Raw genomic sequence first — 16,907 nt, forward strand, 5'->3', positions numbered from 1 at the left:
CTTTGCTGTAATGAGTATACCATGGACTTCATTTATCCTCATTTCAAAAAATGAGACAAATTAAATCCTTGTCTCCTTTTCTGTCTCCCAAAATACCAGTGAAAGTTAGCTTTGGCATCACTGCGGCCTCTTTTCTTGTGCATCTTTATATAAAGAGCAAGTTTACAAATGATTTGTTAAAATTCTGAGAGCTAGCTTTAGCTTGGTAAGAATTACTATCTCTGATTGGGTTGTCATTAGTAATTAGACTGTGTTGGAAGTCCATGAATGAACTGTGTACGTGAAAAGTTCTTGTTTACAATGTTGATTCTTTAAAGGTAGTATTCCTACTTTGAATTACCAACTTGTCTACAAAACTAGAAAAATGTTTTGTCCCATTGTTCATCAGAAAGACCTAGATATAAGACCTGAGCTTTTGTGTCCGTTGTGTCTTTTTAGAAATTCCTCCCTTTGAAAGTGGCATTTGAGGGAACAGGCAAAAAAAGCTATCGCATTCACAGCAATTTAGCACTCATTTTAGTTGTGTTTTGAAACCACAGTGTATGAGGGTATGTTTATGGTAATATTTTGCCATTTTATTCAGTAACCAAAAATCGGGCAATTCTTAATCAACTTTTAGGATTTCAGTTTTGAATGTGTAGTGTTTTGTGCCATCTGGTGGCTCTTTCTTTCCACTGCAACAGATGGCAGATTAGTAACTTCTTTTTATAGTAGCTGTGAAAGATGTTCTACTGTCCTGTGGCTCAGTTTGTTTGATGGTTCAGGAAAACAGGTTTTAGTATGTTCCAAGTAAAATAATCTTACGTTTATATTCTCTGCAGCCTCAGATTGTTCTGGGTGGTACTGCACAAACAACTACGTTGGGGACAGCAACAGCTGTACAAACTGGAACTCCTCAGAGAACAGTGCAAGGAACAACAGCAACCTCCACTGCTGCCACAGTAAGATACTGAGTGCTTTTAGAATCTTTTTTTGGTCATTCACATATACTTGTGTGTGTGTATGTATATACATACATATGTATATACACACACCTAAACACAGATCAGAGTAGAGAGTAGTAAAGATGCAGGAGTTCTGTGAACTATTGGTCTTGAAAAGGTAAACTTTTAGTAGAACCATATAATTTACAAAGTGTGAACACAGGTCACTTGAATTTTGATGGCTGTCAAAGTATTAATCTTGATTTCTGTAACAGTTTGTAAAGCACTCCTTTTTTAAAAAACGTATTAGCTGTATGTTATAGAAAAGTGAATTGTTCAGTACTGCAGAGTAGAATCAGTATGAGAAGGGATAAGAAGTTGGCACTGACTCATCCAAGATGCGTGTTTCCAGGACTGCACAACAGGGAGAATCTGTGCACTATGCTATGCACTGGGAAGGAGGAACTTTGCTATTTGTTGTCCTGCTAAAACGTGTATTTTCCCATACGCAGTGTGCCATTCTTAAAATACTTGGTGTTTCCTAACTTCATTAAGAATCATAATTTATTAAATTTTGATAACAAAAATGTACAATACATATGTATGAAGCAAAATAATAATTTCAGTCTGATTATGTCTTAAGCGGTGAGGGACACGAATCTATAAATAATATTCTGCAGTGATGAACTGAAGGACTTTATTTCTCAGAGTATATGGTCAGATCATGTATTAAAAAGAGTTTATCTTCCCTTCTCTGACTGTTTCCCTTCTACCCCTTCTCCTCCTGTAACAGGAAACTATGGAAAATGTGAAGAAATGCAAAAACTTTCTGTCCACATTAATAAAACTGGCATCATCTGGAAAACAGTCTTCAGAGACTGCGGCTAACGTGAAAGAATTGGTACAGAACCTGCTGGTAAGAAAAGTTCATTAACAGTTGTAAGAAACAGCATCTGGGCAAATTTGGACTCCAAATGGAGGGGGTTTTTTTGGAGAGGATGGAGATTATAAAATCAAATTGAAACTTCACTTCTTCTGAATTAAAATATATGCATAAATTTTCCTTTAAGCTTGTAAATGAGACATTTCATGCATGAGAACGTGAGTTAAATTGAAGCGCAAGTAGTCTAAATGGTGATTTTAAACTTTACATTTTTTATTGATAAAACAGTGAATAAAAAGATTAATTATGTTATTGAGGGAAGACACTACAGCTAGTGCAGTAGCTGAGTGTAGGAAATCACAAGTTTTTTTAAAAAAAAAGTAATATTATCTGAAGCTAATGTAAAAGCTTGACATACTTAATATTTATAGAATGAGTACTAGTATTGCTTAGCCTAGTTGTTAGCAACCTTTAAGTTAAGGTAGAGCCGCATATTCCAGTTGTTATCACATGATAACCAGAGGTTGTCACAAGACCAAAATTCGAAGTATATCTTCCCATGAGGGATATTCAGTTAGCTTTGTGAGAGACATCTGCCTTCTGAGCATATGATGGGTACAACTTCAGTTATTTGAAATGGAGGAACTATAGTACTTTTGGAAAAGAGACCACCAGAGATGGGGCTGCCCAGCTGTTCTGAGTAATTGATAGGTGGCTGATTGCAGGTCACATGAAGTATTCCTGTAGGTTCCACCTGGCTCTTTGATCTATAGATAGAACATTACAGGAATGGTGAGAACAACTGAAGATGTTTCTTAAAATTGACTGAAAGACAGGAAGAAGAAAAGGAAAGATGGGACTGTAGGTCTTACTAGTTGAAACTTGGAGTAAAATTAGTTACTACCATAAAGCTATTGATAACTAAAAATAGTGAGGGATGATAAAACCACTTATTTTCAATAAATTAAGTCTTAAATTTTTTTTGGTGTTGAATATCTGTAGAAGTTAATTTCTACAAGTTTGTTCATTTGGATTTTCTGTTTTGAAGGATGGAAAGATTGAAGCAGAAGACTTTACCAGTAGGCTGTACAGAGAACTTAATTCTTCACCTCAACCTTACCTTGTGCCTTTCCTGAAGGTAACTTGTGTTCACTAGTCCTTATATATTTCTGTGCTTATGTATCAGCTGCAATGAACACAAGCACATCTTTTACCAGTATAGATGGAATTCCAAAATGGTGTAAATGAAAGTTTTAAATGGTGCCTGGCTAGACTTTTGCTCCCTTAAAAAATATTTCTGCCTCTTTGTTCCAAGAGTTTGTTAGTATGATTCGTTGGCACAGACAATAATGTAATAGTGTCACATCATAGCTCTTTTGAGAAATCTGAAAAGTTTTCGTTCTATGACTTACAAGAAGTTTCTTTCCATAGCACCAAACCTATGAATTGATTTATTATCCTCTTTTTAGTCTTGGAAAGAAAACAAGGGATTGAATGATACAGAAAACTGTACCTTCTGGACAAACTCATATGCTTTTGCCTGTGCTGTATACCTGTCTGTATGGACAAACAGGAAATTTGTCACCTCTCAATGATAAATTCCATTTGTCATAAATTTCATAGTAATTGGACACATCTCAAAATAATGTTTATTCCAAAACATTTATCATCTGAAAATCAGAGAAAGTACAACATCACTGTATGGTAAGAGTATAACTCTGCTTGACCCAAGGTATGATTAAGGGATATAGTTGTAGGTGTGTGTTGACACTTCTGGGTTCTTAAATGCTTGTTCAACCTTGAGCTGTTCATGAAGACAAAAATTGTTACCACAGAAAACAACTAATTTAAGAATCTGGTAAAACACCGGTCTCTGTTGAGCTATTCTGAAATCTTCACCGGTGTTCCAGAACGTCTTTTAAGCCATCATGTTATAGCTTGATATATATGTAGGAACACAATCGAGGAAGGCAGCATGGGCTTGGATTGTTAAATACATACCAGGGGTTCCAGATAGGCTTGCATAACCTAGGTGCCCATGATCCCAGCTTCCACAACGAAAGGTACTGTCACTCTGTCTAGCTTTAAATGTGAAGTAGCATCGTATTTCTGTGTGCGCTATCATGTTTTCTCAGGTGCACGCAGACTGATACAACGGACTGAAATGAAATGCATTGCTTTTTACAATTAATGTTTTCTTGTGTGATCTAGGATTAAAATACTCAAGCAAATTCTCTTTCTTTTTTTCAGAGGAGTTTACCTGCCTTGAGACAGTTAACACCAGATTCTGCAGCTTTCATTCAACAAAGTCAACAGCAACAGCCAACAACGCAAGCAACGATAGCAACAATTCCATCTGCGGCAGTGCTTCTAAGCTCCTCAGTTCAGCGCACAGCAGGGAAGGCAACTGCAACTGTAACGAGTACTCTCCAACAACCTGTAATCAGCCTAACTCAGCCTACACAAGTTGGTGTTAGTAAACAAGGGCAGTCTACACCACTGGTACGTCAAGTGAAGTGCATCGTCTGTTATTGCACAGGGTTTTTTTGATAATACAGTGGCTTTTCTTCTTAAATTGGTGGTTTAGCTCAATCAGAGATCTTTGACCTCTTTAGAGAAACTAGATACTAAGGAAAAAAAAGTATAATTTAAAATCCATTCTTGATTAAAGTACTATATTATTTCCTATTTTAGCATGAAATATTGGCAGATTGTCTCAATCACTGCATATCCATGAGAGAGCAGTGTTCTGGAGGATCTTTCATTCCCCATTTCATAAGCCTAACAACAGATTACCCCAAAAGAGGAGAGAGAATAACTTTCTCAGGCCTGCACATAAACCAAATAAGAACAGTATAATGTACAGCACCTTTTTTTCCTCTTCTCATAGCAAAGCAGTGTCCGAGTGTAAGCTTTTTCTAGGATGTGTATTAATTAATATACATTATTAAATTAACTAGGGGTTTTTTGCTACTTAGTACTTCAGTGTTCCGTGTAGAACATTTGGCATTCATCTGAGCTGCTCTGTCCAGAAATTTTCATATAAAATGGAGAGATCTCTTTTGTCAATCCACAAATAGTTTTCACTTACCTTGAGAGAAAAACTAGTGATTATATTGGTCTTCCTGCCTTTCTAACCTAGGTATTATAGAATGAGGTTAGGAACCTAGGGAAGGAATAAAAACTGAACATTGACTAATTAGTGCTGGATTTACAAGAAAATAATTTGGCCTTTAACTTAAATAAATATATAAAATAGTAGCAAAAGTAGCAAAAGAAAGACTTGCAGAGTTATAGAAATGGAGCTTGCAAAATAGGCAGAGTTTGTAGATTTCTTTATAGTAGTTTGAAAGTAAGTTTCTGAAAACTAGTTGAGGCCAGAAGACAAGTTTGCATAAATAGCTCTGATTGTAACATTGCCATGTAACCCTACTTTTATGAGTTCATGTTCAGAAGCAGTATGGCTACAGTTGCCTGAGACTCAGTCTAACCTAACGATCCCATAGTACAAAGCTACACAGCTGTAGCTTATGCTTGTTCCAGATGAAAACAGCATGTGTAGAACCAGCTGGATTATCTTTATCATGTCTCTATTATTTTTAGTTCTAGAGTTCGTTCAGGCAGATCCAGTTTGCCTCTGTATCTCTAATGTAGAAACCGCATGTAGAAAGTTTTAACTGGACCTTTGTGATTTTAGATGTTTGTTGGTTTGGTTTGGTTTTTTTTAATAGAAATAGGTTACGGATTTCTTTTTTGTATCACGGAAAGTGGAATATTAGTTTTCCTGTAAGGTATAAATTATCTAAAGAAACTTTTAAATACCTTGAAATGTGCTGATTCTAGATCAATGAACAGATGTGTTAAGATCACAACTTACAAGTTGATTGTTAGGGTTTGTTCTTTGCACCTGATTCTTCGCCTTAGTTATTTCTCAGATTGTTTACAGTTCTTTTTTTCTTATTATTTGCAGGTTATCCAGCAGTCTCAAAAAGCAGGGGCATTGATAAGGCCTCCACAGGTAACGTTGACACAGACACCAATGGTAGCATTGCGGCAACCACATAGTCGTATTATGCTCACTACTCCTCAAATTCAACTGAATCAACTTCAGACAGGTAAGAGATCACGATACATGGTATATGCTATATTTGATAGCATTAACTGAAGTCTGGTTTATGAATGTCAGTTCTTAAGTGCCCTGTACCTGTATGAAGGCTGTTGTATTACTGCTAAAATCTTCAGTGCATAGTGCCGAAGTGGCTGGGAATACACGTATGTCAGGGCAGCATTTACAGTCAGAGAAATTGTTTGGGTACTGGAATTGTGTGGGAGGATCCTGTTTTAGATGGGTGTAATGCTGACAGAAACTATTGAGGTAAAGTCTTTGCACCAGACCTATTGCCATTACTACCCATGACTGGCTTGTAAATCTGAACTCTCATACAAATTTGATGGAGTACAAACCTTGTCTTTTGTTTTGCAGTACCTGTGGTAAAACCAGCAGTATTACCTGGAAACAAAGCTATTGCCACTGTTTCGACACAAGTAGCTGCTGCTCAGAAGAATAAACTGAAAGAACCTGGGGGAGGCTCTTTTAGGTGAGGAACCATATCTGTGCTTGTGCTGCCTGGGCAGCCTGCTGAACTCAGTGGGAACCTTTCTGTGCACTCCGGTGGTGCTGAATCAGGCTGGGTAAACTCGCAAGAACTAGAGCTGTATTTTCTGTGGGCAGGTTTGCTACTTTAATAATGACTTTAACAAACAGCTGTGGACATACTTGTGCCAGACTGGTTTTAGCATTTAGCTGGCACTAAGGATAAATATCAAACCTCACAAACGATTTCTGCCTGGACAAGCAAATAGAATTCCCTCACTCCTCCCAACTCTGCTCGGGTTATTTGGATGTACAGCCTGTCTTACAGTGATGAGTGCAGTTTATTATTGTTTTGTGGTAGTGATGTGTCTGGTGTTGAAACATTATGTAAGAAAGGATCTTGAGAAAAAAGGAAGTACAAAACTGCAAAAATACTTTTAGTGCTCTTTGGAATCAAATTATGTTAGTTTTATTATATAACAATAGCAAATAAAATGCAAAGATGAAATAAAGTATTCAGATTTACTGTGGAATTCATTATATGCAGCTGTGGTATTGTAGCAGTGTGTGCAGATAAACACTAAATGTTATGATTATAATGAGTTTTCCTTTCTTAAGGGATGATGATGACATTAATGATGTTGCATCAATGGCTGGAGTCAACCTGTCAGAAGAAAGTGCTCGGATATTGGCAACAAACTCTGAGCTAGTGGGCACGTTAACAAGGTCCTGTAAAGATGAAACCTTCCTTTTCCCGGCACCTTTACAAAGAAGGATATTAGAAATAGGTATGTTGATTTTTCTTGAACTTTAATAAACATATTTTACTAGTCTTGGGTTTAATTGAGGACATTTTCCATAGAAATCGATTTGAATAGTTTAAAGTTGCTGGAGTCAGTTATTTTGTATATTCTGATGCTTGTGGGCAATCATTCAGCTTATGAAAGTAGAATAGTGTTAAGGGATAGCAAACCTATAGAATTGCCTTCTAAAATGATGGCAATTTAACATCAAAATTACTGGACCTGGTGCAAATTCTGACTGTATAAGCTGATAAGGCGTAACAAAAATAACGACATTTGTTTTTTAAAAAATAAATCCAGAAACACTAGTTTAGAATTGATGGTAGAACAAAAAGCATTCTTCAGGTATATGTTATACTGTAGTATACAGCATTTATTAATAGATTGTAATTTTGTTAAGCTGATGTAAATTTTTCTATGTATGCCATTTCCTGTTTAATGCTTGTCTGAGAAATACCTGAAAGCCTTATTTTGCAAACAGCATTTAAATTTCCATGGCTGAGATTAGCCACATGTTTAGCTGTATTGTAAAATCATTTTTTACAACTGACTTCTGTCCTGATCATAGGTAAAAAACACGGAATAACAGAAATCCATCCTGATGTAGTTAGCTACGTATCACATGCTACACAACAAAGACTACAAAACCTCGTGGAAAAATTATCAGAGACTGCTCAACAAAAGAATATTTCTTACAAGGTAACTGTATTTAATTGCACAAATAAAATGGCAAAATTGCACAAATTCAGCAGGCTATCGTGTTGGTTGTAATGCGTGAGTTCACGTGTTCTTCATTCTGTGAAGTTAGGTTGTTTATTCTCTTTGACTGATTCGTCTTATATTAAGATATTAATACACATGGATGACTAGAACTCTTCAGCTTGCATATACAAAATGTTTTTAAAACAAATGCAGAGAAACTGTGCCCTCCCTTTTATTATGTCAAATGCTTAGAGTCTGAGTGATTCTACAATCAGATAGACAGATAAAAGCACTTCTTTGAATTCTCAAGAGACTGCTATCTGACAGATGTGTGTTCTTAATAGATGCAAATGCCTAAACAGCGTTGAAAAAAACCCACAGCTCTGAAATATGTTTGTGAGGTTAAAGCTGTGATGATATTAGTTTAGATGGCAAAATCTGATGATTCATGGAATAGAACAAAATGCTTTTAAGAATTCTAGCTGGTTTGACTGGTGTAAATATACACTTGCTATTTGTTTGAAAAGGATAAAGTGAACATTTGAGCTTTAAATGTATATGTTCTTCTACAGTACAGTACAAGCTAACAGCTTTGTTTTTAAGAAATGTAATGAGAAACATATTTGCTGTGTTTTCAGGATGATGAAAGATACGAACAAGCAAGTGATGTTCGGGCACAGCTCAAGTTCTTTGAACAACTTGATCAAATAGAAAAGCAGCGTAAAGATGAACAAGAAAGGGAAATTTTAATGCGCGCAGCAAAGGCAAGTGGATTTCACACACATTTGCAAAGTGTCATTTTTGACGTCAAAACTGCAGAGTTTCTTTTCATTCTGAAGCACTTGCAATGAAGGGGAAGACTCTAATCTTCAAAGATGGAGCTTGATGAATATGTTCTTTAGTTAAAGCTCCGTTCTGCTTTTCATGGTAGAGCATGTGAGATAGCTTCTTTGCCAGTCTCATTGCATTTTCCTAAATTAAAGTAGGTCTTAAAACTTATTTTTTGCACTTTGCATTGTGAAAAAGATGAATTTTATAGCTTGGTGATACTCTTAAATGGAATAGAGAAGTTACAGGTATTTTGGAGAGTAGAAATAGAATTCAGAAAGATTTTTACAAGTTGGAGAAATACAATAAACAGGAAGCAGTTGGTGTAAGCACAAATGTAAGCATTAGACTTTGTGGTTTTACTCAATGACCCGAATATAGAATAGATATGACTGACTAGGCAGGAGCACTCTAGAAATAATTCACAAACAACCTAAGGTTTCTGTTGGGTTTGTAATCTGGTATGAGTTGATAATGTCAAAATCCAACTTTTTTTTTTACTGCAGTGTTCGCATGTAAGTTGTGAACTAACACATTCATTTCAGTTGGTTCCTGTTAGACCTGAGCTGGAATACTTTATCCAGTCTGTGGGCTCTACACCAAGTAGACTTCAGAAGGAAAGCAATTTAAAGGTCTAGAAAATGTAGCCTATGAAGTAAATTTAGAGAGTGAGTCCACTTACTTCAGAAGAGAAAAGACTGGGGTGAGACATAAGTCTTCATGACTGTGTTTTACATATTCATATAATTACCTGTGTTTGCTGCGCCTGAAGTGCAGCAGGGAAGACATCATTAGGAAAAGCTTGACATTTTAAAGGTACTTGAGCATTGAATTAAAATAATTTATTTTGTCGTTGGTCTAAAGAATGTATGGGATTAACAACAGTCAGGATTTGTTTGAATATAGTTAGTCTTGCCTTATGTGAGAGTATGGATGAAAGACCGTCTTGAAGTTCTTCCTGTTTTCTGTTTGTTGACTTCTTGGAAAAAACAAGAACCTAAGAGAATTTATATATTAGCAAAAAAAATAATTGGCAAATGTGTGTTAATAGTATTAAGACAATAAAGTTTACAGAAATTATATGTTCTGTTACTTCTAAAAGTATGATACCTACAAATAATTGTAGGTGCCTAAGTGAAATGGGCAATGGCTAATGTAAATGGTCCGTTGGTCAGTTAGTTGCAGTTTGTTCAAATGCAAGTCTGACTTGTATGTGTAGGTGCAGCAGGAAGGTATGTTCTTAGAAAGTGCATAGTTACACAGCAAGGGGAGGAATTTTTCCAAAAAGTACAGGTCTGATTCCTTTTTTCATATGCAAAGTGTGTGTATTTCAGTTCACAGATCTGTGTAATTTGTGTCTTGTAATGGTTTTGTTTAAGGCATAAATGCTTAGCTATTCCTTTGCTATTTTTAACAAAGCTGAAAAAGGGGATGCTTTTTCAAAAATAGATACTTGAAACCAAGAAATGGAAAACTGCTTTTAATTTCTAAAAATTATTTTCCCCTGTTGCTATCTCTGGGAGTGGTAGGTATTCTCCACTTCCTGCTGAAGTTTAAGAAAAACTTCATATGCTATGTAAAACTTACAATCTTTAGCTGCTTTTGTAACTGAATTAATTTTTCTTTCTTTTTCTCCAACCATTCCATGTTCATCCTTTATCAACATAGTCTCGATCTCGACAAGAAGATCCAGAACAGCTTAGGTTGAAACAGAAGGCCAAGGAGGTAAGTGTTCACCTTAACATGAACTTTTATTTTGGAAATTGAAAGAAAAATAATTAACTGTACTTGTTCTGGCAAATGCAGATGCAGCAACAAGAGCTAGCACAGATGAGACAGAGGGATGCCAACTTGACTGCATTAGCTGCCATCGGTCCCAGAAAGAAAAGGAAAGTAGATTCACCGGGATCTGGATCAGGGACAGAGGTACAGTATAACTAATCTTTGGTTTTGCTGCGTTAGCCTCTGTAAAAACTTTTCTGTTCAGAGCTTTTTCCCTAGTTTGTGGAAGCTTTCAGAGCGGCAGAAGTGTATTTTGTGTTCAGATTTGCTTCCTCCAAGGCCAGGATCAATTTTTAGCATCTGTGTAGTGGCATAGGGAATAAAATTTGAGTTGTCATTCCTTGATTCCTGGAGCTGGAGGAATGTTAGAAAAGCTGTCGCTGTTCTCTCAAGTCTCTGCCTTTTTGGACCTCCATAGTTTTGGGAAGAGATTGTTGTGGTTGTAGCCAATCTAACTAAATAAGACTGCAGAGTAATGCCACTGAGGTGGGTGCAGTGGTAGAATTGAATCACTGCTAAATTTGACAGCAGGAGCTTCAGGTTATAGGAACTTGCCTAATTTCTATCTTCATTTGCCTTAGTTTTAGTATCTCTAGAGCAGATCAGTTTGACCAATTCCTTCTGATTATGATGTTCTTGCATATCCTTTGTATATTCTACTGTTTAATCTGGCCTTTTAAAAATTTCTCTGCAGATTAAGTATCAGTATGCTGAGTATCTGATGAGTTTAATGTTAATTTAAATTCAGGTAGATTGGTAGACTATCTGCTGTATTTCTAAACAAGTCAATAAACATGAAATGGTATAAAATTGCTTTCGGCATGGAAGACATTCAATGTGGGATTTCTCTAGTGTTTAAAAAGAACAAAGGCTTCTTGAAACTTGTCATTTACAGGGCCAAAAGCTCTCTTCATAATTTGAGGATTTTTCCCTGCAGAGTTTTGTGTCTGATAGCAAGTGGCAGGATAGTAATAGTTTAGTCATTCTGTTTATTACTCCCTGAGCATTCCAAATTTTTAGTGCTAAAGCATCTATACTGTAGAAAGCCTCTTGTTTCAAAAGAACTCACCTTGTTTTATACTGAATTGCTAGAAGCAATAATTTACATGTGCTTGATGTAAAATGTTAGAGAACAATCTGAATACTAGTAAATGTTATGTTTATTTATTAAAAAAATCAAGCCTCTTGAGCATCTTTTAAAGTAATTTTGAATTTGAAATTTACTGAAATGCCTGTTACTGATAATAAGACTTTTTATATAAGTTAACAAATTACTGTATTAAAGGTTAATAAATGTGGTTTAAAATGGTAAAAATTGCAAAATGTGGCACTTTTTTACAAAGGTAGATATGTATATAAATGAGGTCGTCTCTGAGGAATAGACTGAAGTATCTCATGCAGCGTTAATGTTGGCATTGCTTTCTTATGCATGCTCAACTGTGCAACGTTAATAGTCTGTTAATGTCACTTAGGTTATGGAATGTATTTTACATCTACTGTGAACACTTGTTTGTATTTCATCTAAATCTGACTAATCTAGTTATCCTAGATTAATCACTTACTGGTTAACCAATTAACTACAGGTTCCCTGGAAATCTAATCTTTTTGTCAGTTTAATTAAGAACCAGCTGCTTTTGATCTGATAGATTCACAGCTGTGCTTTTGCTGCTGTGTCACTTGACATTTTTAAATTGAGCTCCACTTGTCACCATTTGTATGCAGTTTGTAGTTAAGGCATATTACAAGAAGTGTGTAATGACAAGGTTTGTCATTACTTAGACACAGATTTGTAAATGTAAGCTTTTGATGTCTAGGAATGCTGAATCTTAATTGCATGTAAAATCACTTCTAAGTAGTAATTGTACTGTTTTGTTTCAAAATTTAACAAAACAGGTTGCTGTCAGTTTTAGCTTTATGTCCATGTGGTTTTCTTGAAAGTTACCAAAAAGCTTCTTAACTTATTCCATGCCTGCAGGAGTAGCATAGTTCTGTGTCTTTAAAGACTCCTGAAATTTTACCTTTGCATTTAAAGTATTATAATACTTTACATAATAATATGTAAATAGTACATAATAAAATCAGGCTTGAGCTCCTACTAAAGAATATTTAAAAAAGACCAATCATAACCACTTCCAACCAAAGTTCTTTCTGTTGTCTTGTTAGTAGTCATATGTATGTGTTTAACAAAATTTAGTTAGCATCCAATGCTCTCCTGCATCTTCTAATTTCCATTGAAGTTGATGGAAATTAGGCATCTAAGTTGTGCAAGTGGCTTAAAATATCCCTTTGAAAATCCAGCCTTTAAACTGTTGTAGCTACAGGATTTCAATGATTTGATGCTTGCTGGTTCAACAGGTAATTACTCGAGAAACAAAAGTCTGACTTCACTGTTAGCAGTGTGGTGAAGCACTGAACACTGTATACTACTAACCCAGAGATGGTAATTTCCAGCACAAGTTTAGATTGGTTTCTTAATAATGTATGCTGATCATAAATATACTACTTGTATACCTAGAGAGGACTGTATTAGTGGGTAAGCCTCAGCAGCTTATTCACCTGGCTTTTGCACTAGTCTAAATTTTGGCTTTTCTCAAGTCTGGAATATTCTTATTTAGAACAGTCTTTTAAAATTCTCCAAACTCTCGGGCAGATAAATCTTTATTCACTAGTGGAGTGTGTTTGGACCTTCTGGTGTCACTAAGTATTGAAGTTCCATTAAGAAAGGAAAAACCCCATTATTCTAGTAAATGAAATAGGAGGGAAAAAAGACTCCATAGATAAGCCACAGAAATATAACCTGTTCCCAATCACTCAGAACACCTTCATTATTTACATAAGTACATAAGAGCAAGGTATCAGTAACAGGCAACTGTCAAAAAGATTCCAGACTTTAAAATTTGAGGTGAAAGTTGGCTTTTCGGTCTCTGCGTGCCATCTACTGGTGACTGTGCCTTACTGCTGCCACAGGCGAGGAGGAGCAGGGAGGCTGCTTCAGAGTGGATTTGGTCGCTGCTCTTCTGAGCCATGCTGCTCTTCAGCTGTCCCTGCTGGACGGTGCCCTTCTGCCAGCCTCAAGCCAGGCTGCACCTCTCTTACTACTGAAAAAGCGTTTCTGGTGCATGTGCACAGGGTGTGATCAAATCCCAGTCTTCACTGGAAGAGGTACCTTGTTACTGGATAGTTTTCATGCTGATGGCTGATGACTTTAAAGCGCTCCAGGATTTCCTTGCTTGTGTAAAGGAAAGCATAGGAGTCATGGAAGAGTTGCATTAATCGTATGTATCCATCAGAACTGTCTTTTCTGCAAGTGAAAATGCATTGGAGTTAGTCCCAGCAGGCTTGCTTTATAACTCACTTACCAGGCAGTGTACATCTAAACAGCTGAAGGATGTGGGTATCTCTAAAGATACTGAATTTTTTTTCTCCTGTTTTTTTTGAAGTGACAAATATAATAATATACTACTTGTTTATCTTGCCAGTTTGTGTGGAAAACTGCTAGTGTGTACCAGGGGGATAAGTGTTGCTGAACGATGGAGAAGAGTTCAGAGATCATTAGAGAATGTCTGACTGTCTAGGATAGCTACTTCTTAATATAATCCTGAGCTTGGTTACAGCTGTCGTCACCAAAAGGAGAGCTCATGGCACCCTACCATGAAGATCAGGGGGGATCTACGATGGAGACGAGTTCAGAGATCATTAGAGAATGTCTTGACTGTGTCTAGGATAGCTACTTCTTAATATAATCCTGAGCTTGGTTACAGCTGTCGTCACCAAAAGGAGAGCTCATGGCACCCTACCATGAAGATCAGGGGGGATCTAGGACATTATTCAAGACCTCATGGTCCAGGGGGATAGAACTGCTCGCCGGTTCTTCAAGAACTCCAGGGCTACCCTTGGGATCTGTATGCCGACATTGCGAAGAATACTGTCTCTTCTGTTTGTTTTGGTTGTTGGGATTGCCTATCATTAGTGCCTTCCTAAAGATAAGAGCAGTGCTTTGGGTTTTTTTTGTCTATATTAAATGCCACTGAAAACTTCTGATTGTTCAACTATTGTTTATAAATAAGAATTAAAAAGAAATCTCTGATCTGGTAGCATACAGCATACTGTTTGATAGCTTCCTGTACATAGTCACTTAGTTCTTGCCACGCATGTTTTCTCTGAAAAGTTTTGGAATACCTGGGGGCGCTGACACGTTCTGATTTATCTGTTGTTCTCATTTCCAGGGATCTGGTTCAAGCGCAGCAGTCCCAGGCAGCTCTGGAGTTGGAACAACCAGACAGTTTACGCGACAAAGGATAACGCGGGTGAACCTCAGGGACCTCATATTTTGTTTAGAAAATGAGCGAGAGACAAGCCATTCACTATTGCTATATAAAGCATTCCTTAAGTAAAATGGAAAAGATCAAGGTATTTTTGACGGAGAGACGCCTGAGGACATTTTTTATATATTTGCAAATTACGCCTTTTTGTAACAAGCAAATGGGATATTGTTCAAAAAACAACCACCTCTTTACATGGAACAGTTTTATATTCCTGTTTATAAATAAACTCTTCAGTATGAGAGAAATACATTTCTGTAACAGTGAGGACACTTACAAGGCCTGTGGATACTATAAAAGGACAATTAAATTTTAACTCATCTCTTGATTGAGTGGCCTTCTTGCCAAACAAGCCATATATAAAGACTGATGGAATCGTTTAGCAAATAACTAGCTACCCTTTGTCAGCCCTGTAGCAGTTTCGACATTAATTGTGCATTTTAGTTCAGTTTTATTCAACTAAATCAATTATATAGGCATATGTCTACAGCAGATGACCTCATTTCATTTAGCTTTTTTTTAAACAGTCAGTTAGCAAAGCAAACTGATTTTTAAAGAATATTTATCTTTCCCCAAAATGTTCAAAATCTAGAGGGATATACAGTTAATTTTAAACATAACCTCAATTTTAATCACATTATTGCTTATTAGAGGCCCTGAAATCCCATAAAGGAGGGTTACTTCTGAATGTTTTAGCAGCATCTGTAAAAATGCATTTTATTTGCTATAGTTTGTAAAGCTGTAAAGTTAAAAAAGGAAAAAAAGGAAAAAAAGAGAAACCTTTTCAGCATAAATATATTTTACTTGCACTGTGTTTTTTAGCTAAAGTGAAAGCTTAGATTAAATAAAATCAAAGTTGAGAGGAATCATCAAAAGACTGTTTCTCAGTGTGAATCAAGTGTTGAAAAATGGTTGGTGTATTTTGTCAGTAATTGTACATAATTTTTGGCACATAACATAAAAATGGCTATGTAAACTATAATTATTTTGCTAAAAGACTGTATGCAAGCTGTGGGCCTACTTTAAAGATGTCCAGAGCAAAGTCCCTTCTTTGTACCTATTTTTTTATTACAAATATACTAATTGGTTCTTTATATTTTCAGAGGTTATTGTATTAAATTGTCTATTGATAGTACTTTTATGACTGTAAATACTTTGGCTTTCTTTGTGTGAACTCTCATGGTAGAATTTAACTCTCTTGCGTGTAAACTGAATGCTGATCAGTATTTTTATCAACACCTGACACTTGTTACACCCCTTTTATTTTGTCTTTTAGGAAATCCTGTCTTTCCATTTTTTTTCATGTAAATTTTGCACAGTTACTTGTTCATATGTAAATATTTTACTTTCAAAAATGAAGTTTTTAATTGCTATTGTTTTATATAGGATTGAAAGAAAATTAACTCCTTTATTAAAAACAAATTTATCTGTATTTGCTAATGTATTTTTCTCTCTAAATCTTTTCTCCTCTTGGATTTATTTTTCTTCGTCCAGTAAATGATTAGTCTACCTGAGGGGATGCTGTTTCCTAAAGATGCACTTTGGGTTTTTTATATTGTTTTGTTTTGTCAGTGTTTTGGAGGTATGTAACTTGATGAATCTTGAAATTTCATTGCTGTCTTAGGGGTCTTGGACAAAGATTGATGGATAGTGGGTTTTGTTTTGTTTGGTTTTTAAGCAGGGGAAGTTTCTGAAGAGATCTTAAAAGTATTTTGGTTTTGTCTAGTGAAGGTTAATAAAACCCCCTCTCCCTTGAGGGCAGCCTTCTCCCTCAAACACAATTAACTGTGATGGTTTTCAGAAGAAGGTGTGACATAAAACACAGAATTTGGAGCACAACTATAAAAGAATATCATCAGGGACACACTTTTGATTATTAACGTGAAAACTTGAGAAGGTGTATTTCTGATGCTCTGTACTGAATGTTTCACTTTTGTTTGGTTTGGGTTTGTTTTGTTTTTTTTTTTTTTTTTGAATTCCCCCTCTCATGGGCAACTTAAAAAATAATTCACAATTGTGAGGGCCTAATCCTGCTATTAGGTTAATAGAAAAATCACATTAATTTGATAA

The 16,907-nt window shown here is 35.9% G+C and overlaps 1 protein-coding gene across 1 annotated transcript in view; it reads left to right on the forward strand.

Moving 5' to 3' along the window:
• The window catches only part of TAF4 (TATA-box binding protein associated factor 4), a 38,294-nt gene extending 22,061 nt beyond the window's left edge, over window positions 1–16,233 (forward strand). Inside the window, exons 5-16 of the mRNA XM_009273921.2 lie at window positions 822–941; window positions 1,717–1,839; window positions 2,855–2,944; window positions 4,057–4,308; window positions 5,777–5,921; window positions 6,290–6,404; window positions 7,019–7,188; window positions 7,772–7,902; window positions 8,544–8,669; window positions 10,402–10,458; window positions 10,540–10,659; window positions 14,742–16,233. Of these exons, the coding sequence (XP_009272196.1) occupies window positions 822–941; window positions 1,717–1,839; window positions 2,855–2,944; window positions 4,057–4,308; window positions 5,777–5,921; window positions 6,290–6,404; window positions 7,019–7,188; window positions 7,772–7,902; window positions 8,544–8,669; window positions 10,402–10,458; window positions 10,540–10,659; window positions 14,742–14,909 (1,617 nt within the window). The 3' untranslated portion in view covers window positions 14,910–16,233. The remainder of the gene's footprint in view (window positions 1–821; window positions 942–1,716; window positions 1,840–2,854; window positions 2,945–4,056; window positions 4,309–5,776; window positions 5,922–6,289; window positions 6,405–7,018; window positions 7,189–7,771; window positions 7,903–8,543; window positions 8,670–10,401; window positions 10,459–10,539; window positions 10,660–14,741) is intronic.
• The last annotated feature ends 674 nt before the right edge of the window (window positions 16,234–16,907 follow it).

This window comes from Aptenodytes forsteri, unplaced genomic scaffold (assembly GCF_000699145.1).
Source record: "Aptenodytes forsteri isolate BGI_AS27 unplaced genomic scaffold, ASM69914v1 Scaffold47, whole genome shotgun sequence".
Taxonomy (NCBI): Eukaryota; Metazoa; Chordata; class Aves; order Sphenisciformes; family Spheniscidae; genus Aptenodytes; species Aptenodytes forsteri.